This window comes from Aethalodelphis obliquidens, unplaced genomic scaffold (assembly GCF_003676395.1).
Source record: "Aethalodelphis obliquidens isolate GAN/ISIS:26980383/991018 unplaced genomic scaffold, ASM367639v1 scaffold16, whole genome shotgun sequence".
Lineage (NCBI taxonomy): Eukaryota > Metazoa > Chordata > Mammalia > Artiodactyla > Delphinidae > Aethalodelphis > Aethalodelphis obliquidens.
This window is the reverse complement of record NW_020837960.1, coordinates 28,189,066-28,212,854: the sequence shown is the minus strand read 5'-3', so window position 1 is coordinate 28,212,854 and position 23,789 is coordinate 28,189,066. Positions and strand designations below refer to the sequence as shown.

At 40.8% G+C, this 23,789-nt stretch overlaps 1 protein-coding gene across 3 annotated transcripts in view; it reads left to right on the top strand.

The window, feature by feature from the left end:
* The window catches only part of MTUS2 (microtubule associated scaffold protein 2), a 317,696-nt gene that overhangs the window by 5,182 nt on the left and 288,725 nt on the right, over positions 1–23,789 (top strand). For all 3 annotated transcript variants that reach the window (XM_027116582.1, XM_027116584.1, XM_027116583.1), the window contains exon 2: positions 2,308–2,548. In XM_027116582.1, coding sequence (XP_026972383.1) covers positions 2,308–2,548 — 241 coding nt within the window. The remainder of the gene's footprint in view (positions 1–2,307; positions 2,549–23,789) is intronic.

The following is a 23,789-nucleotide window of genomic DNA, read 5'->3' as shown; positions in this document are numbered from 1 at the left end:
GGGAGATTTCCCTCTTCTTTAAGGGAGGTCTTTTTCTATTAAGGCCTTCAACTGATTGGACGAGGCCCACCCACATGATGAAGAGTAATCTGCTTTATTCAAGGTCTACTGAATTAAATGTTGATCTCATCTGAAAAACAGCACTAGAGAAACATCTAGGATAATCTTTAACCACATATCTGGGTGACGTGGCCTATCACGTTGACAAAGTGAGCCGTCACAAGCCCTCTCCTTGCAGTAGCTCCTCAGTGAAGCCTCTGCATTTGCCCCATTGTCTCCCCGGCCTGCCGTCCCCTGAGAACAGGACAGGGCAGATAGGAAGAGGGACAGTCCAGTAAGGACTTAGTTGCTTGTGGTGTGTGCCTTGATGGGTTTTAGGAGTTTGTTTGAAATCACAAGGATTCTTTAGTTTCAGAATTATTTCTCTAAAACTACTGCATTAGAGAAAGAGGGGAAAAACCCATTTGGGGTTAATTTCACTGTGTTTATGACTGTACGGTGATACCTGCTGTGTTCTGTCAAAGATGAAAGAAAAGAGTGTGAAGCTTTTTGTAGATTCTCTTCTTTTATTAAAAATGCGTAGATTAGGCATCTAAGGAGTACTTTTCACCTTTTCGAAGAATTTTTTATCTTACCAGAGACAAATTACCCAACAAAATGGCAGGCATTGAGGTTCCTGAAATTGTTAAGGTCGTTTTCAGATGATGGAATGATGGATTTTGACCCCTGAAGCCTATACAGTTTGAAAGAACAGAATAATTACTTAGATAAGACATGGCAATCCTAAAATCCTGACAGATGTAGGTTAGAAATGATAATAATTTCTTCATGGGAGCACCTGCTAAAAGCAGTGAGCAGTGACACCAAACACTTAGACTAAAATAAAAAAAAAATTGAGCAAATATGAGTATAATAGAAAAACCAAAGATTGACAGTAAGAAAGTAGAAACTGGTAAAAATTTTATCAGAGAGCAGATGTAGAATGTTCTTTCACAGGAATATAATTTTCTGGGGCCTGAATTCCATCTACTACTACAGCAATCATGCATATTTTACAATGTGATTATGATAAAACTTTAAAGGCCTCATCTTCTGTTTCAATAACGTCAATTTAAGGAGAACTTCATATCTATTTCATCAGTAAAAGAGTATTAAATTAAGGGTTTATCTCTTCAACAGCCTGGATCAAAGCTTTATAGCCCCTATAAAGAATATTGTTAAATGCCTGTGATTCCTGCATAGAGGTTTGACACGTAACATGTATTATGATTTAGAGCAGAGTTAGTTGTCATCTAGGTCTTTTCATACATAGCCTCTGGCACTTTTTTTTTTAACTTAAAGGAAATAAGATTATTTCGTTGTCTTTTTTTTTTTTTCTTCCCACTTTTAACATGAAGAAACACTGATACTATGAACAGGCTTTGTGAGTACAGAATTGCATATATAAAAGGTAGCCATCAATTGTATTCTAATCCAAAGTGTTAATCACAGGCAACAGTAACATGATGATATGTTGTTAGATTCAGGAAAGAATGAAACATGATTCCTTTATTTAATAGATGTTTGTTGATTTCAGCTCTGTGCTAGGCATTGTTCTAGGTGCTCTGAATTCAGCAGTCAGCAAGACTCTGCCCCAAAACTTCCCTTCTAGTGAAACTTGCTCAGACATTCCTGGAGGCCACACCTTACTAGGGAAGACAATCAGAGGTAATTCACAGTCTCTCATTTTTAATTATGTAAAAAGAATGTAGAAGCCTGAAAACACATCTTTCCATTAACTTCTCTGTTCTTCCAAATAACCTTCTCCCCCTCATTAACAATGCATATTTTATTTCCTAAGTAGCCTAATACCTAACATAAATTGATAAGGTTCATCACCTTATTGTAAGACTAGGTCACCAGGAAAACTGTGCCTTTTCTCCTTAGGAATAATGAGACTGTCATAGTTCTGTGAACATTTGCTCAATTCTTTCCTTGCGTCATTGACATTTTTCGTTTATAGATTAACTCCTTGCACAAATTCCAATGATTTTGTAGTGATCAAATTTAAAAATCTGATGGAGGGAATTCTCCTCCCAGCGAAATGTAGATTCATAGAGTATTAAAGCCAGCATAGACCTAAGGGATCATCCAGTTGTTGTCAACTTAGAGATGAAGACATTGGGCCCAGAGAAGGTAAGAGATGGGTGATGAAGCAGCTCAGTGGTTCCAGAGTGGTCACCGTTGGAGCCTTGGTCTCCGGACCAGGTTCCGCACTCGTCCCGTGATGTGCGGTTCTCTGAATGAGCTTCTTGTCATTTACCATAGGTTACAGAACGCCCTGGAAAAGAAGAATTTTGTTCTCCTCCCTATACTCACTACGAAGTTCCTCCAACGTTCTATCGATCGGCCATGCTCCTTAAGCCCCAGTTGGGATTGGGTGCAATGTCACGTTTACCATCTGCCAAGAGCAGGATCCTGATCGCGAGCCAGAGGTCTTCAGCGAGTGCCATTCACCCACCAGGAACCATAGCGGCAGCTGCCAGCCTCTACAGTTCCGACCCTGCAGGTAACCAGTGCCACAGGGACTGCTTTTTCCTGCTGTACTTGTAAATAGTAATCGCGTAAAGTGATGGTAACCGCCTAAAGTATGAATGCCTCTCCTTCTTTAAAAGAGCCTTTTTTCTGTTCTTCCATCCGATTGTAGATACAGACATTTGTCAAGACTCATCTATCTGCAACTGTCATTCTCCATGTCACCCTCAAAACGATGGCCCTTGTGACCACCACCTCATTTCTTGTAGTTTCTCCTATACATGTGGTTTCTCTGATACATCCTATAGACTAGGGCTCAGAAAGGGCCAGATAGTAAATATTTTATGCCTCGGGGCCATAATGGTCTGTATTGTAATTACTTAGCATGAAAGTAGCCATAGACAGTCCGTGAATGCGTGGGTGCAGCTGTGTTTCAACACAACTTATTTTACAAAAAGAGATACAGGCACACCTTGGGTGTGCCTGCAGTTCCGGTTCCAGACCACTGCAGTGGAGCAAATATTGCAGTAAAGAGAGTCATACGAGTTTTTGGTTTCCCAGCGCATGTAAAAGTTATGTTCACGCTATACTGGAGTCTATTAAGTGTGCCGTAGCATTATGTCTACAAAAACAATGTATCCACCTTAATTAAAAAATACTTTATTTATAAAAAATCCTAACCATCATCTGAGCCTTCAGCAAGTCGTGGGAGTAACATTAGAGATGACTGATCACAGATCGGTATGACAAGCATAATAATAATTTAAAAGTTTGAAATATCATGAGAATTACCAAAATGTGACACCAGCAACACAACGTGAGCAAATGCTGTTGGAAAAATGGTGCCGACAGACTCGCTGGAGGCAGGGTTGCCTCAAACCTTCAATTTGTAAAAAACGCAGTACCTGCGAAGTGCGGTAAAATGAGGTATACCTGTAGTGGGCTGGGTTTGGCATCCAGGCTGTAGTGTGTCAGGGAGACCTTTCTGCAGTACAGCGGTGACCGTATCTCTTTTTTCAGCTGTTCACACGTCTTGAGCGCCCCATCCCAGCCCCATTCTCCTGCTCTGCAGTGGCTGGCCCGTGTCCTCTCCTGATGCTCTCTGCACTTCTCTGTTTTCCTCTCTCCATCCCTTCTTCTGCTCATGTGGTTTCCTCTAGGTTTTATGTCTTATTTTATTATAGAAATAATATATACCCCTTGTCAAAAACTTTGAATATAGAAAAATATGAAGAAGAAAGTAATTGTACTTATATTTTTAGCATCCAGCCCAGAGTTAATATTATGGAAATTTTTCTTCCCGTGTGTTTCTTCATATGCATTTTTAAATAGTTGAGTTAATACTGGACGTGAATTTTGTTTTTTCCTAGTAATATCATATTGTAGGCATTTCCTATGCCATCAGTGTTTCAGAAATATTTTAATGGCCACGTAAGATTCTGTTTTGTTCATTTATTCATTGATTTAACAAATTCTGGATACTTACCAGGTGCCAGAAGGTGTAACTCGAGGACTGCAGCAGTGAACAGAGAACTCCTGCCTTTGTGCAACATAGTCTAATGGATGAAATAGACAATAAAAAGATACATGCATAATTGGAAATTGTGATAAGTGTCAGCAAAGCAAGAAGCACAGTGTTTTGAGAAATTGCAACCAGGAGAGTGCTCTATGGGTGGGACAGAGGTGCTTCGGGGCAGCCTCTCTGAGGAAGTGGGAAGAATGCACGGGGAATAACACCAGAAGTTATTCATGGAAGTTGGGTTCTGCTTATTCTACACTATCTTCAATAATGTTGCAATTTGAATCTCTGTACTTATTTGTCTTCTTTCATATTGTTTTCTCAGAATAGATTATTTGAAGTTTAATTATTGGATAAATACATATCCAAACATTTTTTAAGACTGACTTATTTTCCAGAAAATGTGTAGTAATTATTTTCACACTAGAGTTTCTGGAAGGTGCTTCTCTTTGCCACACCCTTGCCGGGATTGAGTATTACCATTATTATTACTCCTCCTCCTATTATTATTATTGCATTTCTTTTATTATTAGTGGAAGGGAACTTTTTTGTACCTGTTTGCCATTTTGTGACTTGTCATTTACTCAGGTAATAACTGATGGTCTCAATGGCTAGTTGTTTTCTTGCTAAGCCCTTCTATAAAAACTCAAATTATTTTTTAATGGTTCCCATGGTATATGTTTATTATGATGGATCTACCTGCTGTTACATAGCTGCTACAGGTCAATTATGTGTTCAGTCACTCATTCAACAATGAGTACTGTGGGACTGTTACATGTCAGCATTGTTCTAGGTGTGGGCATAAAGCTGTGACAACAGGCAAAAATCCTTGCCCCTGTTTTAGAATTTTAGGATGGGGGTAGGCAAACTTTTTTTTTTTTTTTTTAGTGAATAAATAAAGCACATGGTCTATTGAGAGAAATCACTAGTATTGAAGAAAATGAGACATTAGAGAAGGGGGAATTTGGGATTTGGGCCAAGAAGGAGGGAGATTCCAATTTTAAACAGGATGGCTGGAAAAGGCCTCCCTGAGCGATGACCTTTAAGCCAGTCTCCAAAGGAAGGGAGGGAGGGAAGAGCCAGTGCAAAGGCCCTGGGGTGGCAGGAAGGCCAGGGAGGCTGGAGCAGAGTAAGTAGCGGGGAGAGTGGTTGGGGAGGAGAGTAGAGGGGTTGCTGGCATTGAGGGAACTTGCAGAAGGCCTAAGAAGGTCATAAGGATGTGACTGTTAATCTGAGTGAGAAGACCATTGGAGGCTTTGGAAGTAGGGCAGTGCGATCTGAGTTTTGTGGCGGGTTGAGAGCACGCTCTAAGGGGACAGTTTGTCTGCATATCTCCCTTCCCTTTGCCCCACACATTCTCACTGCCTCTGACTCTCCAAGCTTTGATCTCTGTGTCTTCAACTCACTGTGACGGACAGACTGTCTTTGAGTTCCTCCCTCCTGGGCGGTTGTTGTACAGTTTCTGAAAACATTAGTTTTATATATTTTGTTTCATTTTGTAATTGTTTATGGCAGTTTCCATATCAATTAAATCTTTATGGGTGAAGTTGCTTTTACACATTCATCAGAGATTGTTGATGTCAGATGATGTTTGTTGTAGCTAATGAGAAAACTTTCTCTTTTGTGTTTGCTCTTTTAGTTTCAGACTATAATGGTTGTTTGGGGTTTTTTTGTTATTACTTTAAGAATACTTTTAAAATGTTTCTGTATATGGTTGTATTTTGTTTGCAATTTGTGTTTAATTTTGTGCCAGGCATCACATATTCAGCACGTTGGGATTCTCTGTCACTCTTACCTTGGTTATTCTTAGATCTTTATTTTACGTGGTCACTCGAGGCTCTGAGCAGCATCACACTGGCAATGAGAACAGGAGGTAGGAACAGCCCTCAATGCTGCAGCCTGTAATTTAGCGTTCACATTTCCAAACTCAGGTGATGTCCCTCATTCTGACTCCTAAAGATCTGGTTTGATATGTGAACTGCATACACTGTATTTTTTTCAGGTCTTAGGTAGGAAAACACTTAGGTCTCCTATAGACAAGTAAACCTGTGACTTAAACTTTGGGAAGAATTCCTGTTGTTTCCACTCCTGTGTTGGCTCTGTGAGTACCATTATGTGTATCATGGCTTTAAAGTGGCTTAGAAGAACCAGAGGTGCAATAAGTACATGCTACCCCACAAAGCATATTCTTACACAGTTTCTTTGCTATAAATGAATACTCTTTCCTAAGACCCTTAAAGTCTTACAGATCCTTTTGGTGTTTTTGGCCGTGCCACGCAGCATGCGGGATCTTAGTTCCCCGACCAGGGATCGAACCCGTGCCCCCTGCAGTGGAAGCATGGAGTCTTAACCACTGGACTGGCAGGGAGGTTCCAAAGTCTTACAGATCTTAATGTGATTCCGTCTGCTGAAAAATAAATAAACCTAAGCACTTGCTTACTTCTTAGATAATTTCTGTGTTTTTGTATACAGTGTTTTCTGACTCCACAGTCATGCGTAAACCTATGAAGTTTTACTGTCATCAGGCCTGGGTATGAAACTCAGGATGCTATTTAAGTACTCCAAGTACAACAGTAGGACGGTTACCTCCCTTTAGGTGGACGTAAAATCTGTACTAGTGAAACCTAAGATTGTATATAAAAACAGTTCATTATTAGAGCCTTCACATCTAAAGAGTTAAAAAGATCGTTCTTTTCTGTACTGCCTTTTTAGTAGATTTATATATGTTTTATGTTCCTTTTTCTGAAAAACCTCTCTCACAGCATTATGTAATACATTATGTAAAAAATGTTAACTGGTATACAGCATATCAGGATGTAATTTGTTTTCATGAAAATAACTGTACCCAGTGTTGCTGAAAGCGTGACGTTTTTGTGTCAGCCAGTGCACCCTGAAAGAACTATAATAATTTTTGATAGGGATAAAGTGTCAGAATAGAAGTTTTTTTAAAGACTAGATGAGAAATACTTTATTCTGTAAATAACCAGAGAAGTTCAATCAGGTAAGTTGAGACAGTTTTTCTCAACTTATATTCAGTTTTGTTACGAATTCTGCTTATTAAAATAAATTTTATTTTAGAGTTCAACATACCTCTTTGGTAATTTTTTTCAAAAGGCAGGTTGAATCCTGCCAAATTTTAAAATGTAGGCTATTAAGTTAATGTAATATATATTGAAGAACAAGTAAACTTGATTGGAACAATTTAAAAACACAAGCACAGTAGTGATCGTGGAGAACTCTGAGTGGTCATGATGATGTCAGAAATTTAGCAAATTGTAAGCATATATTCAGTATTTCTAAAGGAAGAATTCTGAGGTGAGAGCATTATCCCCACTTTGTGGGGACACAGAGAGTTAACCCAGTGATTACAACAGGAAGAGAGACATACTTGATAGAGACATGCAGAATGCACGTGAGGGGGCTATCCAACTCAGCTCGGGCAGGTTGGGGCTCTGGAAAGATTTTCCAAGTGAGGTGAGTTGAATTGAATTTTGCAGGATAAACAGGAGTTTACCAGAAGGGATAATGGTAGAATGTGTATCTGTCAGAGAAAGGGGTCATCAGTTTGGGCGATTCAGATCCCTCACAGGGACCGATTACTCAGTAGGGAGGACTGGAGGATGCTTGGTAGGGTGGGGCTAGTGATGGACAGTTAGTCATTGGACACATGCGGAGTTTGAGGTTCCTTGGGAACATTCAGGTAGAAATTTCCAAAGGGCAGAAATGGGGACTGGAGAGAAGTTGGAGCCGAAGGTCAGTATAGGAGTCATTGCCACCTAGATGTGAGTCGAAGCCGTGCAAATGGATGAGCAGGGTCAGGGCGGGAGAGGGAGGACAGAGTAAGGAAGGGGTCAAGAAGAGGACTTTGTGTCCACATTTAAGGAGTAACTGAAGAAAGACGCCTGCAAGAGGCAGGAGACTGCAGGGTGGGTGGGTGGAGGCCATTGGGAAAATGTAGCATTGGAGTCTAAGGAAGGGGGAGCTTCCAAGGTAGAAAATGGTCAAGTCTGTCTCACAGAAGACAGGACAAGGAAAAATGCAAAGAGGCTGGGATCGGAAATTAGGAAGCAGTTGGTGACCTAGTTCTGAATGAGCAATTTTAGTAAAACGTGGGGTGGAAGTCACGTCTTAGTAAGGCTGAGAAGTGAATGAAAAGTGAGGAAGTGGAAGCAATGAGAATAGACCGCTGTTTCTAAAAGTGCACCGGTGGAGGAGAGCCCTAGGTGCTCGCTGCAGGGGAAGCAGGGCTGTGTGTTGTTTTGTTTTTCAGAGCCTGTGTGAGAGGTCGGACTTAGTTGGAATTGTGAGCGAGAGGGAGTGGCCTGGGGAGAGAGGCTGAAGGGTGTGGTGGTATTAACTGTTGGAACAAGGTGCCCATGTGGGTGGCAGACAATGAGATCGCAATGCCATGTGGAGGGTGGACCTTGGAACAGAAGCAGAGCATTGATTCTTGTAAGGCAAAGGAAGGGAGAAAGAGAAGAAACACAGAGTGGGTGAGGTGTTGGTTCCTGTGTTAAGAATGAGAGTAGAGAATGAAATATGCCATTTGCAGCAACATGGATGGACCTAGAGATGATCATACGAAGAGCAGTAAGTCAGACAGAGAAAGACAAACGCCACGATATCACTTACATGTGGAATCTAAAATATGACACGAATGAACTTATCTACGAAACAGAAACAGACTCAAAGACATAGAAATCAAATTTATGGTTACCAAAGGGGAAAGGGGGCAGGGGGAGGGATAAATTAGGAGTTTGGGATTAACAGATACAAACTACTATATATATAAAAAACAAGGTCCTACTATTATAGCGAAGGGAACTATATTCAATATCCTGTAATAAACCATAATGAAAAAGAATATGAAAAAAATGTGTGTGTGTATATAAGTATAACTGGATCACGTTGCTGTACACCAGAAACTAACACAACATTGTAAATCAACTATACTTCGATTTCAAAAAAAGAATAACAAGTTTTTTGGCATTGCTTAAGTGCCACGTTACTATTTTTATCACAGTTTTACTTACTTTCATGACAACTATAGCATCTACCAAGAAAAATTTAAATCAGGTGGGAAAACATCCCTGTAAGACAAACTGATGAATTCCTGAGATGGTCCAAGAGAACATGGCATAACTATGGTTCCTCCGGTGTCTTAATAACACTGGATGACCTTGGGACGAATCTTGGAGGCTTCGGAGGAACCATTAAGTTTGTACTGGTGTTTGTCTTAGTATATCTCTCAATGTCACCCATTTCTACATACTGTTGGAATGGACATTGACAGTGACTATTTTTTTTATTGTGCATTCGGCCAACAAAGCCATCCCATCTTTGACTTACTTTCATTGCAACTGAGCATGCCTAAAATGCCCTGCAGAAACTTACTAAAAATGTAAGTTTCCTTGGCCCAGACCCAGAGAGTCAGCTTCAGTGGCCCTGGGGTGCATCACAGGCGTAATAACTATTCTTCTATTTATTTGGACAAACACTATTAGTATATGTAATGAATACTGAGCACCTACTGTGTGTCAAGTTGTTTTAGCACTGAGGATACAACCATGAGGATATAACCATGAACAAGGTAGAAGAGATCCCCCAGGCAGTTATGATGCAGTGTGACTTAGTGCTGGGATGGCAAAGTCTTCTGGGCTCAGAAGAGCATAGGAGGGTATCTAGCCCCAAGTCGGGGTCCAGGAAAGTTTCTTAGGTGAAGTATGGTACGAAGGAGCAAAGGATTTGAGGTATGGGGGTCAGGGATGAGGAGGTGATGGGAGTGGATGGGTATTCCAGGCAGAGGGAATGCTACATGTGAAGATTGGTATGCCTGGAACATAGGATGTCAAAGAAGGATGAGAAAAAAGACAGAAGATTGTAATGATGTGGTAAGTGGTGTTAAGGAATTGGCCTTTTCTCCTAAGAACAAGATGGTGCCGTTAAAGGATATTAAGCAAGGGACTGATAGGATCACATTTCACTTAAAAAATATCTGTTAGACTGAAGTTTGGAGAATGGATTGAGGTGTATTGAGGTCCTGAGGGACAGGAGTGGGGTGGGGTAACAAGGATGGAGACAGGGACCTTTTAAGAGACTGATGCAGGATACCCTAAATGATAGCCAAGGTGGTGGTAGGGTATAGAGAGAAGTAGATAGGTTCTAGGGGGTGGACTTGACTAACCCCCCGACCCTGTGAGTCAAGTTCACATCAGAATAGATTGTGGGAAAATCCTTCAAGGATAAAAAGCAAGGAAGAGTAATGGCGGCTCTAACTCAACTCTACAGGCAAAAATCCACTACTAATTCTAATGGGACACAGCTGAAGGGGACGGACCTTGCAATTAGCTGCTCTGTTTATTTGCTTTTTAAAGTGACAGTAAAGGATGAGGATGAATCATCTACATTTTTTTGTTTTGCCATTTTGACCTTGTTTGATATGGAATCTCAAGACTTCTGTCTGATTTATCCTTGTATATGAGCACTCATCACAAAGCTTGTCTTCCCGGATTTTTCTATACCATGGAAAGGGGCTGTATCCTTATCTTTATACGTTCTTGTCCTTCCTTAATCCAAAACCATATAAAAACATGATTTCAAAGCATAGGTTCAGAAGTTGGAGAGTATTGAGTGGTTTGGGCAGGTAAAGTCTCAAACCGAAGTGAGGAATGGAATCATGCAGTATGTATTTACTGGACACCCACTGTGTCCCGGGCTTTTTGTTTCAAGATGCCTTTTGCTTTCTCCTGGTGCCTGCCTCTGGGACTTTCAGTCCTACAGCTTCTGTTTGCCTTCTCAGCTTAGATGTTGTTCTTCTGGAACTTCCCTTCGTTCTTTCTCCTGGGATGGATCCACGTGTTTCCTGGTTCATTTTGCTGGAGTACATCCTCGGTAATTTTCTCAGAGAGGGTTCAGGGAAAGCAAACTCACAGAGTTTTTGCCTTTCTGAGACAGCCTTTAGTCTGCATTCACTAGATCAAATATCATTTTCTAGGTTGAAAATGATTTTCTTTCAAAACATGCAGACTTCCACTGGTGCTCTAAAGAAACCTGGTGCCAGTCTGAGAAATATATATATATATATATATATTTTTTTTTTTTTTTTTTTTGGTAGGAGACCTGCTTTTGTTTCTCTCTGGAAGCTTTAGAATCATCTGTACCCTTGGTGTTTTAATTCTCTGTTTCCTGGAATTTCTATTATTTGGTTTTTGGATCTCCCAAAGTGATTACTTGTGTCTCGTTTTTCTCACATGTTTTCTGTTACTTCATTCTTTACATTTTTCATTGTAGACCATCTGACTGGACTTTATTTTCTAACACTTCTCTTGAATTGTTGTTTGGGTATTTTTAATTTCCAAGGATGCCGTCTTGTTTTCTGATTGCGTCTTTTCATAGCAGATTGCACTTTCTTTTTTTTGTTTTTGTTTTTTTTTTTTGCGATACGCAGGCCTCTCACTGTTGTGGCCTCTCCCGTTGCGGAGCACAGGCTCCGGATGCGCAGGCTCAGCAGCCATGGTTCACGGGCCCAGCCTCTCTGCAGCATGTGGGATCTTCCCGGACTGGGGCACGAACCCGTGTCCCCTGCATCGGCAGGCGGACTCCCAACCACTGCGCCACCAGGGAAGCCCCGCACTTTCTTTTATTGTTGCCATATCTTCCCAAATTTCTCTAGGGATAATTAGATTTTTTTAAAGATAGCTTTTTTTTTAAACATCTTTATTGGAGTATAATTGCTTTACAATAGTGTGTAGTTTCTGCTGTATAACAAAGTGAATCAGCTATACGTATACATATATCCCCATAGCCTCTCCCTCTTGCGTCTCCCTCCCATCCAAAAGATAGCTTTTGTTTCCTGAATTCTCTCTATGTGCTCAGGGGCAGATTTTCTCTTTGTTTTTCTCAATTTTTTTGTTGTTTGTGATATGCTGGCAGCTTTTCTCGAAGTCTTTGTGATCATTCATGCTTACTATTGAGTTGGATGGGCATCAAGTCCATTTGTTCGGACTCTTTAGGAGTCTGTTTCCCCTAACCCTGGGGCTTGGCACGGGGTGGCCAGGTAGGGGTAAATTCCTGGCTGCTGGACACTGCAGGACCTGATGAGGGAGACAGTGGGGTGGAGGCTATAGTGTCTCCCTCATCATTTCAGCCTCTCGCTCCTCCTTCCTGGGATCAGAGGCTCTGCGGCCCTGGCTGTCTGGCTGGAGGTCAGCACTTGCTTTTCCAGGGCAGCACGGCTCTCCCGTCTGCTGCAGCCTGCGCTTTCCTCTGCCTGCCAGTCGGGGGCCTCCGTCTCTGTTCCAGAAACTGTTGAAATATCTGGCTCGGTAAGTACCTGTCTCTTGTTCTAGGTTTAAATAGGTAAAGTGCTTAATAGAAGGAAGTCGGTAAATATTAGCTGTTATTATGAATTGTACCTCTTAGAATTGAATTACTCTCACTTTAAGGCACCTTTGGTAAGAAAGGGACAAAATGCCTGCATTCTGTCCACCACCACGAGCTGGCGGTCTCCTTTTCTACTTAAATCTAGTCACCAGCACCTCTTGGGGCTCTGCTCAGTAGTGTAAAATGATTGTTCCGTCAGTATTGCAAAAGCAGTGTGAGAACTGTGCTTTAAATGCGCTCCATGGAAAAGACATGCTAGGTCATCAGAATCTTCTGAGTCTTTTCCTTAGCAAAGAGAGCAAGTGCTTTGCTTTTCCTCTGTTTTGCAGTGCTAAAACCATTATCAGAAAACAGATGATTCAAGTGCATTTGCTCATAAAGATATTGTTCCTTTCGATGAGCCCTGAGCCTCTGATGATTTCCCCGAGAACTACAAATACATATAGGATCCAGGAACTTTCTCCATCCTCACGTATACCCACAGCAGTTTAGAAGCATTGGTAGGTTTAGAGTCAGTTAAAAGTAATTGACTAACGCTTCTAATTCTGTAAGATGCGCTAATACAAGGTCACCTGTATTTGACGTCTCTTTTTAAACAGCTTCTATTTATAAGCAGATCTGTCCAGCAGAAGTATGACATTGGCACTATTTACATTACTTGTCCCTGCTGCGAATGTCCTTCTGTTTGTAGCACTCTCTCATGCCTGCTCCCCCACCGACCCTTTCCAGTTCCCTTCTCTTACACAAAGGCTTTGACTAATTTATACACCGACCAATTATGTATAGAGAGGCCAACTCTCCCAAGGCGGGGTTTTTACTCTAATACAGTGGAAAATATGTCACTGGATATTTGTGAATCTCTGGATTAAATCCAGTCGCTTTAGGTGAGATAACAAGATCTAAACAGAAATGCAAATGCAGATGCTCAGATCCCGGTTATACTCCGATAACGCAAAAATGCTTAGTCTCAATTTTTTAGATAATTATAAGGAAGTAAAACTCAAGATTTGGGCCTCCATTAAAGACACACTGCATACATAGGTTTATTTGTTTTGCAGATGATTTATCGCTCATTTAGCACAGAGTTCTGTTTTTACCTTTAGACCCATCTCTTTGCAACTCCAGAAACATTAACAAAACCAAACCAAAACAAAAAACTTTCTCTAGTTCCCTTTCCAGCCTGGATATTAAATAATGCCAGTGAGCCAGCAATCTCAGTTAAGTTTTTCCCCTGATCATCATTCCCGGATTGTGGACAGACACACCTGTAATGAAGGGAGCAAAAGCACGGGGTCTAAGCCCCCTGCGTCCCTCTGCAGCCTCACCCGTTGAGGTGCCGCGCATCCACCCTGGGCCTGGCTGGGGTTTGCTTTGCTGCTCACAGGGAGTGGCCCACAGGCGGTGCAGCCGCTCTGCAGGAGAGCCTTCCGCGGGGCTCTTCTGACCACAGCGTGCTTCTGTTGTTTCTGCAGTGAGAAGGATCTTCCTAGAGTCCCTACACATTGCTGTGTCTTCAGGTGTGCATGACCCCAGTGGGGCATGGCTTAACCACAGTGGTTCCCTTGGAGGTTTCTCAGGGATGTCGGCCTTTTCTTATTCCTACAACAAAGAAGATTTCTCTTTACTCACCCTCCCACCTTCCTACCACTCCCCCAGCTAATCAGTCAGCCAGACCTGCTGATTTTGTAACTTGAATACATCTACTCCATCCCTGCTCCCAGAATGTCCGGACTTCTCTCCTGATCTGCTGCCCCCCAGCTGACTTCCATACCTCTAGTCCTGACATATCCCAACTCATCCTCTGCTCAGCAGATCAGTCCCTGTCCTCCTTCCTTTAACAGTCTTTTTTTTTTTTTTTAACATCTTTACTGGAGTATAATTGCTTTACAATCGTGTGTTAGTTTCTGCATTATAACAAAGTGAATCAGTTATACATATACATATGTTCCCATATCTCTTCCCTCTTGTGTCTCCCTCCCTCTCACTCTCCCTATCCCACCCCTCTAGGTGGTCACAGAGCACGGAGCTGATCTCCCTGTGCTATGCGGCTGCTTCCCACTAGCTATCTACTTTACATTTGGTAGTGTGTATATGTCCATGTCACTCTTTACTTTGTCACAGCTGACCCTTCCCCCTCCCCATATCCTCAAGTCCATGCTCTAGTAGGTCTGTGTCTTTATTCCCGTCTTACCCTTAGGTTCTTCATGACCTTTTTTTTTTTTTCTTCACAGATTCCATATATCTGTGTTAGCATATGGTATTTGTTTTTCTCTTTCTGACTTACTTCACTCTGTATGACAGACTCTAGGTCCATCCACCTCACTAAAAATAACTCAATTTCGCTTCTTTCTATGGCTGAGTAACATTCCATTGTATATATGTGCCACATCTTCTTTATCCATTCATCTGTCAATGCACACTTAGGTGGCTTCCGTATCCTGGCTATTGTAAGTAGTGCTGCAGTGAACACTGTGGTACATGACTCTTTTTGAATTATGGTTTTCTTAGGGTATATGCCCAATAGTGGGATTGCTGGGTCATATGGTAGTTCTATTTTTAGAATTTTAAGGAACCTCCATACTGTTCTCCTTAGTGGCTGTATCAATTTACATTCCCACCAACAGTGCAAGAGGGTTCCCTTTTCTCCACACCCTCTCCAACATTTATCGTTTCTAGATTTTTTGATAATAGCCATTCTGACTGGCATGAGGTAATACCTCATTGTAGTTTTGATTTGCATTTCTCTAATCATTAGTGATGTTGAGCATCTTTTCATGTGCCTCTTGGCCATCTGTATGTCTTCCTTGGTAAAATGTCTATTTACGTCTTCCACCCATTTTTTAATCGGATTGTTTGGGTTTTTTTGATATTGAGCTCCATGAGCTGTTTGTATATTTTGGAGATTAATTCTTTGACTGTTGTTTCATTTGCAAATATTTTCTCCCATTCTTAGGGTTGTCTTTTTCTCTTGTTTATGGTTTCCTTTGCTGTGCAAAAGCTTTTAAGTTTCATTAAGTCCCACTTGTTTATTTTTGTTTTTATTTTCATTACTGTAGAAAGTGGGTCAAAAAAGATGATTTTGCTGTGATTTATGTCAAAGAGTGTTCTACCTATGTTTTCCTCTAAGAGTTCTATAGTGTCTGGTCTTACATTTAGGTCTTTATTTTTGTGTATGGTGTTAGGGAGTGTTCTAATTTCATTCTTTTACATGTAGCTGTCCAGTTTTCCCAGCACCACTTAATGAAGAGGCTGTCTTTTCTCCATTGTATGTTCTTGCCTCCTTTGTCATAAATTAGGTGACTGTATGTGTGTGGGTTTATCTCTGGGCATTCTATCCTGTACCATTGATCTATATTTCTGTTTTTGTGCCAGTGCCATACTGTCTTGATTACTGTAGTTTTATGGTATAGTTTTAAGTCAGGGAGCCTGATTCCTCCAACTCCGTTTTTCTTTCTCAAGATTGCTTTGGCTATTTGGGGTATTTTGTGTTTCCATACAAATTGTAAAATTTTTTGCTCTAATTCTGTAAAGAATGCCACTGGTAGTTTGATAGGGCTTGCATTGAATCTGTAGATTGCTTTGGGTAGTATAGTCATTTTCACAATATTGATTCTTCCAATCCAGGAACATGGTATATTTCTCCATCTGTTTGCGTCATCTTTGATTTCTTTCATCCATGTTTTATAGTTTTCTGAGTACAAGTCTTTTGCCTCCTTAGGCAGGTTTATCCCTAGGTATTTTATTCTTTTAGTTGCATTGGTAAATAGGATTGTTTCCTTAATTTCTCTTTCTGATTTTTCGTTGTTGATGTATAGCAGTGCCAGAGATCTGTGCATTAATTTTCTATTCTGCAACCTTACCAAATTCATTGATTAGTTCCAGTAGTTTTCTGGAGGCATCTTTAGGATTTTCTTTGTACAGTATCATGTCATCGACAAACAGTGACAGTTTTACTTCTTCTTTTCCAATTTGTATTCCTTTTATTTCTTTTTCTTCTCTGATTGCTGTGGGTAGGACTACCAAATCTATGTAGAATAAGAGTGGTGAGAGTGGACATCCTTGTCTTGTTCCTGATCTTAGTGGAAATGCTTTCAGTTTTTCACCATTGAGTATGATGCTTGCTGTGGGTTTGTCATATATGGCCTTTATTATGTTGAGGTAGGTTCCATCTATGCCCACTTTCTGGAGAGTTTTTATCATAGATGGGTGTTGAATTTTGTGAAAATCTTTTTCTGCATCTACTGAGATGATCATATGGTTTTTATTCCTTAATTTGTTAATGTGGTGTATCACATTGATTGATTTGCATATATTGAAGAATCCTTGCATACCTGGGATAAATCCCACTTGATCATGGTGTTTAATATGATCCTTTTAATATGTTGTTGGATTCTGTTTTTCTAGTATTTTGTTCAGGAGTTTTGCATCTATGTTCATCAGTGATATTGGTTTATAATTTTCTTTTTTTGTGATATCTTTTTCTGGTTTTGGTATCAGGGTGATGGTGGCTTCGTAGAATGAATTTGGGAGTGTTTCTCCCTCTGCAATTTTTTGCAAGTGTTTGAGAAGGATGGGTGTCAGCTCTTCTCAAAATGTTTGATGGACTTCGCCTGTGAAGCCATCTGGTCCTGGACTTTTGTTTGTTGGAAGATTTTTAATTAATGGTTTCAGTTTCATTACTTGTGATAGATCTGTTTATATTTTCTAATTCTTTTGGTTCAGTCTTGGAAAATTGTACCCTTGCAAGAATTTGTCCATTCTTTGTGGTTGTCCATTTTATTGGCATATAGTTGTTTGTAGTAGTCTCTCATAATCCTTTGTACTTCTGTGGTGTCAGTTGTGATTTCTTCTTGTTCATTTCTAATTTTATTGATTTGTGCCCTCTCCCTTTTTTTCTTGATGAGTCTGGCTAAGGGTTTAGCAATTTTGTTTATCTTCTCAAAGAACCAGCTTTTAGTTATTGTTTTCTTCATTTCTGTTAAATTTATTTCTACTCTGATCTTTATGATTTCCTTCCTTCTACTGACGTTTGGTTTTCTTCGTTCTTCTTTCTGTAGTTGTTTTAAGTATAGGGTTAGATTGTTTATTTGAGACTTTTCTTGTTTCTTGAGGTGAGATTGAATTACTATAAACTTTCCTCTTAGAACTGCTTTTGCTGCATCCCATAGGTTTTAGATTGTCGTGTTTTCGTTGTCATTTGTTTCCATGTATTTTGTCATTTCTTGTTTGATTTCTTCAGTGATCTCTTGGCTGTTTAGTAGTGCGCTGTTTAGCCTCCATGTATTTGTGTTTTTTTACAGTTTTTTCCTGTAATTGATTTCCAATCTCATAGCGTTGTGGTCAGAAAATATGCTTGATACGATTTCAGTTTTCTTAAATTTACCGAGGCTTGATTTGTGATCCAAGATATGGGCTATCCTGGAGAATGTTCCATGAGCACTTGAGAAGACAGTGTATTCTGTTGTTTTTGGATGGAATGTCCTATAAATATCAATTAAGTCCATCTTGTTTAATGTGTCATTTAAAGCTTGTGTTTCCTTATTTATTTTCATTTTTGACGATCTATCCATTGGTGAAAGTGGGGTGTTAAAAGTCCCCTACTATTATTGTGTTATTGTCGATTTCCCCTTTTGTGGCTGTTAGCAGTTGCCTTATGTATTGAGGTGCTCCTCTGTTAGGTAAACAATATTTACATTTGTTATATATGCATCTTGGATTGATCCCTTGATCATTATGTAGTGTCCTTCTTTGTCTTTTATAATAGTCTTTATTTTAAAGTCTATTTTGTCTGATATGAGAATTGCTACTCCAGCTTTCTTTTGATTTCCATTTGCACGGAATATCTTTTTCCATCCCCTCACTTTCAGTCTGTTTGTGTCCCTAGGTCTGAAGTGGGTCTCTTGACTGCATACGTACGGGTCTTGTTTTTGTATGCATTCAGCCAGTCTGTTTCTTTTGGTTGGAGCATTTAATCCACTTACATTTAAGGTAATTATCGATATGTATGTTCCTATTACCATTTTCTTAATTGTTTTGGGTTTGTTATTGTAGGTCTTTTCCTTCTCTTGTGTTTCTTGCCTAGAGAAGTTCCTTTACCATTTGTTGTAAAGCTGGTTTGGTGGTGCTGAATTATGTTAACTTTTGCTTGTCTGTAATTGTTTTAATTTCTCTGTTGAATCTGAATGAGATCCTTGCTGGCTAGAGTAATCTTGGTTGTAGGTTTTTCCCTTTCATCAGTTTAAATATGTCCTGTCACTCCCTTCTGGCTTGCAGAGTTTCTGCTGAAAGATCAGCTGTTAACCTTATGGGGATTCCCTTGTATGTTATTTGTTGCTTTTCCGTTGGTGCTTTCAGTATTTTTTCTTTGTATTTAATTTTTGATAGTTTGAGTACTATGTGTCTTGGCATGCTTCTTTTTGGTTTTATCCTGAATGGTACTCTCTGTGCTTCCTGGACTGGATTGACTATTTCCTTTCTCACCTTAGGGAAGTTTTCGACTATAATCTCTTCAAATATTTTCTCAGACCCTCTCGTTTTCTCTTCTTCTTCTGGGACCCCTATAATTCGCATGCTGGTGTGTTTAATGTTGTTCCAGAGGTCTCTGAGTCTGTCCTCAGTTCTTTTCATTCTTTGTTCTTTATTCTGCTCCCCAGCAGTTATTTCCACTATTTTATCTTCCAGCTCACTTATCCGTTCTTCTGCCTCCGTTATTCTGCTATTGATTCCTTTTAGAGTATTTTTAATTTTAGTAATTGTGCTGTTCATCACTGTTTGCTCTTTAGTTCCTCTAGATCCTTGTTAAATGTTTCTTGTGTTTTCCCCATTCTGTTCCCAAGAATTTGGATCATCTTTACTATCATTACTCTGAATCCTTTTTCAGGTAGGTTGCCTATTTCATCTTCATTTATTTGGTCTTGTAGGTTTTTACCTTGCTCCTTCATCTGTAACAAAGTGTTTTTTTGTTTCTTTTTTTTTTTTTTTAATGGGTGGTGCTGTATTCCTGACTTACCGGTTGTTTGGTCTGAGACGTCCAGCAGTGGAGTTTGCAGGTAGTTGGATAGAGCTGGGTCTTGTTGCTGAGATGAGGACCTCCAGGAGGCCTCAGTCTGATTGATATTCCCTGGGGTCTGAGGTTCTCTGTTATTCCAGCGGTTTGGACTCAGAGCTCCCACCACAGGAGCTCAGGTCCAACCTCTGGCCTGGGAACCAAGATCCCACAAGCTTTGTGGCGCATTAAAAAAAAAAAAAAAGGAAGGAAGAGAGCTTCCCTCGTGGCGCAGTGGTTGAGAGTCTGCCTGCCGAGGCAGGGGACATGGGTTCGTGCCCCAGTCCGGGAAGATCCCACATGCCGCGGAGCAGCTGGGCCCGTGAGCCATGGCCGCTGAGCCTGCGCGTCCAGAGCCTGTGCTCCGCAACGGGAGAGGCCACAACAGTGAGAGGCCCGCATACCGCAAAAAAAAAAGAAGGAAGAAAGAAAAAAAGTAGCAGTATGATATGAAAGAATAAAAATCAAAATAAGATTAGAAAGATCAGGAAAAATAAAACTATTTGAAACAACTGCAACAAGGTAAAATAAAACACAACAGAAAAAAGAAAAAAAAAAGAGAGGGTGGGGAACAAGCCAAAAGCAGAAATCACTGGTCGCTGGGGTTTCCTCCCATCGCCTTAGGTGTCCGTGGTCCCCCCCGGTGCCTGGTAGGTGCCCTCATTGTGAGGAGACGTGAATTCTGTGTCCTCCTAGTACACCATCTTGACTCCCCATTTACATTCTTAAAGTTTTTATCTTACTGCCTCAGATGTCAAGAATGTTGGACAATGATGGATGGACCTTTATCAATACACTATGGAACCATAAGGCACTGTAATCTGATTTTAGTTGATTGAGGTATTCTAGCATTACAAAGTCATTTTTAAAGGAGAATCAATACAAAAGGAAAAACGGTGAGAATAAATACAGCTTTTCATGTTTCCTCTAAATGTGAAGATTTGCATTCTTCAGAGGATTCATCTTTCAAAAGAAAAACGGTATTACTTTGAAAGAGCAACACATCTTTTAAGCACTTAATAGCAGCAAAATCCCTTTTGTTGTTCACACAGGAATTTGTATCTTTATTTGGGCAAAATCTTGACAGAATACAGAGCCTTGATTAAAAATAAAAGAAGTGAGCCCACGTAAGCTCCTTTGCATGGGATTTGAATATTTGATCCTAGAGGTTTTTTGTTAAAATATTCATTAATTTTCGAAGTTATTTAATTTCCCCATTATGGTCATATTCATTTGGAAGGGTCTTTGATCTGCTGTATAGAACGTTTCTTCCATCTGCCGGTTAGAAGGGGTTTTTGTGGAGGACTCACAACGACAGACCGAGTCCTCTGTCTGTCACAGGCCCTTTGGAAGTTGAAGATACTGATAGAGATTGGGAACGTCATCATTGCTCCAGCTCAGTGTAAGCCTGTTACTGAACTGAAGACAAGATTTATTCTTTTTAAAAAAAGTTTTGTTTTAATATAACAGCTGTATTGACACAATTCATATAGTAGATAGAATTCACCCTTTTAAAGGATACAGTTCAGTGGTTTTTAGTCTATTCACACAATTGTGCGACCGTCACCACTATCAGTTTGAGAACATTTTCATAGAAACCCTATGCCTGTTATCAGGCCCTCCGCACTTCCTCAAACTCCAGCCCCTGGCAAGCACTAACCTACTTTCTGTCTCTATAGATTTGCCTATTCTGGACATTTCGTATAATTGAATCATACCATGTGCAGCCTTTTGTGTGTGGCTTCTTTCACTTGCCTTAATGTTTTCAGGGTTCATCCATGTTATAACGTGTATCGGTAGTTCCTTTCTTTTTGTAGCTGAAAAATATTGCACTGTATTGACCTTCCACATCATGTTTATCCATTCATCAGTTGATGCACATTTGTATTGTTTCTACCTTGTGTCTCTTATGAATAATGCCAGTCTCTTTCTCTCTCTCTTTCCCCCTCCGCCCACCCCCAGTCTTTTTTTCCTTTATTGTTTTTACTGGGGGCGGGGTGTCTCTCTAATCTGCTTGTATTGATGACGTTCTTCCAGAGAGCTTCAGCTCAGCATCGTCTGGGGTGGGGCCTCCCCGTGGCAGTGGTTGCTTTATAAGATTTCAGGACCCTGGGCTTCAGTAGGGTTTGAATTAACTCCTTTGCTGTCCCCAGAGATGCCGTGGGTGTTTTTCTGTATAACCCTGAGATCGGGATTTCTGACAGAGGTACAGGCGGCAGCAGAGACATTTCAGGGTCCTGCTGAGACATCTGCTCTTGGGAATGTAGACCTCAGCGCTCACATGATGGCTTTTTTTTTTGGTCTTGTTTTCCCCCTAGTGACTGCTTTTTCATGAGTGACCACCCAGTGGGCCTGCATATAGGACAGGGTAGTCTTTCCCCTGAACCAAGGATCAGTCACAACTCCATTCCAAGATGTACACATAGGTCCAGGCGAAGCTACGTGACCCAAGGCCCACTCCAATCCCATAATCCTGCTCCTAAAAGCCAATTGATGACTGACACTTCCACCTTAGGTCGGGGAAGTCTGTGTAACGGAGGTTCTGTAGGACTCATTAATGCAGCACAGAGCCCCACGGCTCAAAGCACCAGCTAACCAGCCAGCAGCAGCATGAAGCGCGTGCTCGCTATTAGTCAGCAGAGCTGGTTAGTAAGCAAGGCGAGAAGAAAGACTCCCTGTGGTGGTGGTCACTGTCTCAGTATCCTGATCACAGCACCTATTGTCTTGGCCACCCGGGAGAGGCAGTGTTACCGACCAGGGTCCTTGGCCTTCCACAATCAGTAGAAATTGACTAGAGCCCAGGCAAGAAATTCAGGCAAGGCTTTATTGGGGCCCCTGCTGCAGCAGAGGGGAGCGAGAACACCACAGGTTCCCTTGCTCGCTCCCTGAAGAGGGACTGGCTGGTTCCTTATATGGGGTGAGAGCAGGGGTGTGTCAGGCTGGAGGGGTGACTTAGGGGTTTTGCCCGTCCCTTTGGTGGTGTCGAGTGCAGGAGGGCATGCACAGTCCCGTGCTTTGGCTCCCGACACCCTGTTTTTGCTCCCAGCTCTTCAGAAGTGGCAGTTGGGTTTTTTGGGTCTTTCTGTGTCTTCTTGTCTATGATTTGCCCCAAGTGCACATGCACACAGTTATTTTTAGTCCCTTATCGTTTCTTTGTATTGTTACCTGAGGAATGTGTGTCCAGGTGCAAGCCCTGCAGCAAAGGGCCCCAGGTCCCAGCCTGTCTCAGGAGGAGGGACCCCCACCCCCAATTTGTTTTGGATGTCAAGACTGATGATGCCATACACAAAGCAAGAGGGTATGAGGAAGTTCATTACTCACATAATTGAGGTCTCTGGGGAGAGATCGGCAGGCCTCTCAAACATGCCTGGCATGGCTTGAGAGAGCCAGGAAAGGACACTGGCTCAGCTCTTTTTTACTGTTGTTAGAGGTTAGAGGTGGGATGGGGCAGGGTTCAGTGGAAGTGGTAGGGGCCTGTGTAGTTTGAATCTCCTCCCAGCGGCAAAGGAGGGAGCACTGGGCTTAAGTTCTTTCCAGCTTTCTCAGACGTGGGACAGAGGGGCATGGGGAGCACAGAAGGGGGTGCAGCGTTTGAAAGTTGACAGCTGTGATCAATCAAACATTGAAAAAAGAGAGTCTGACCCTTTATTACAGTTCCTGAGTATTTTATTCTTTTTGTTACTATAGTAAGTGAAATTTTCTTAACTTCGTTTTGGGATTATTCATTGCAAGTGTATAGAAATACAATTGATTTTCATGTATTGAATCATGTATTAGTTCTAATAGTTTTTTAGTAGATTTTATAGGATTTTTTTTTTAATATACAAGTTCGTGTCGTCTATAGCTAGAGAAAGTTTTGCTTTTGTTTCCCATCTGTGTGCCTTTTATTTTATTTTCTTGCCCAATTGCCTTGGCTAGAAACTTCCATAAAATGTTGAATAGAAGTGGTGAGAGCAGACATCCTTGTCTTGTTCCTGATTTGGGGGGGAAGCATTCAGTCTGTTTTCCTTGAGTATGATGTTAGCTGTGAGTTTTTCCTAGATACCCTTATTAGGTTGAGATTATTTTCATTTTTTCCTAGTTTGTTAGGTGTTTTATCATGAAGTACTGTTGGAATTTGTCAAGTGATTTTTCTGCATCTATTGAGATAATTGTGTGGGTTTTTTTTTTATTCTATTAATGTAAGTACATTGACTGATTTCCATGTTAAACCAGTCTTTCATTTTGGGGATAAATCTCACTTGGTCATGGCATATAATCCTTTTTATAGGTGGCTGGTTTCAGTTTGCTGTATATATATATACATATATATATATATATATATATATA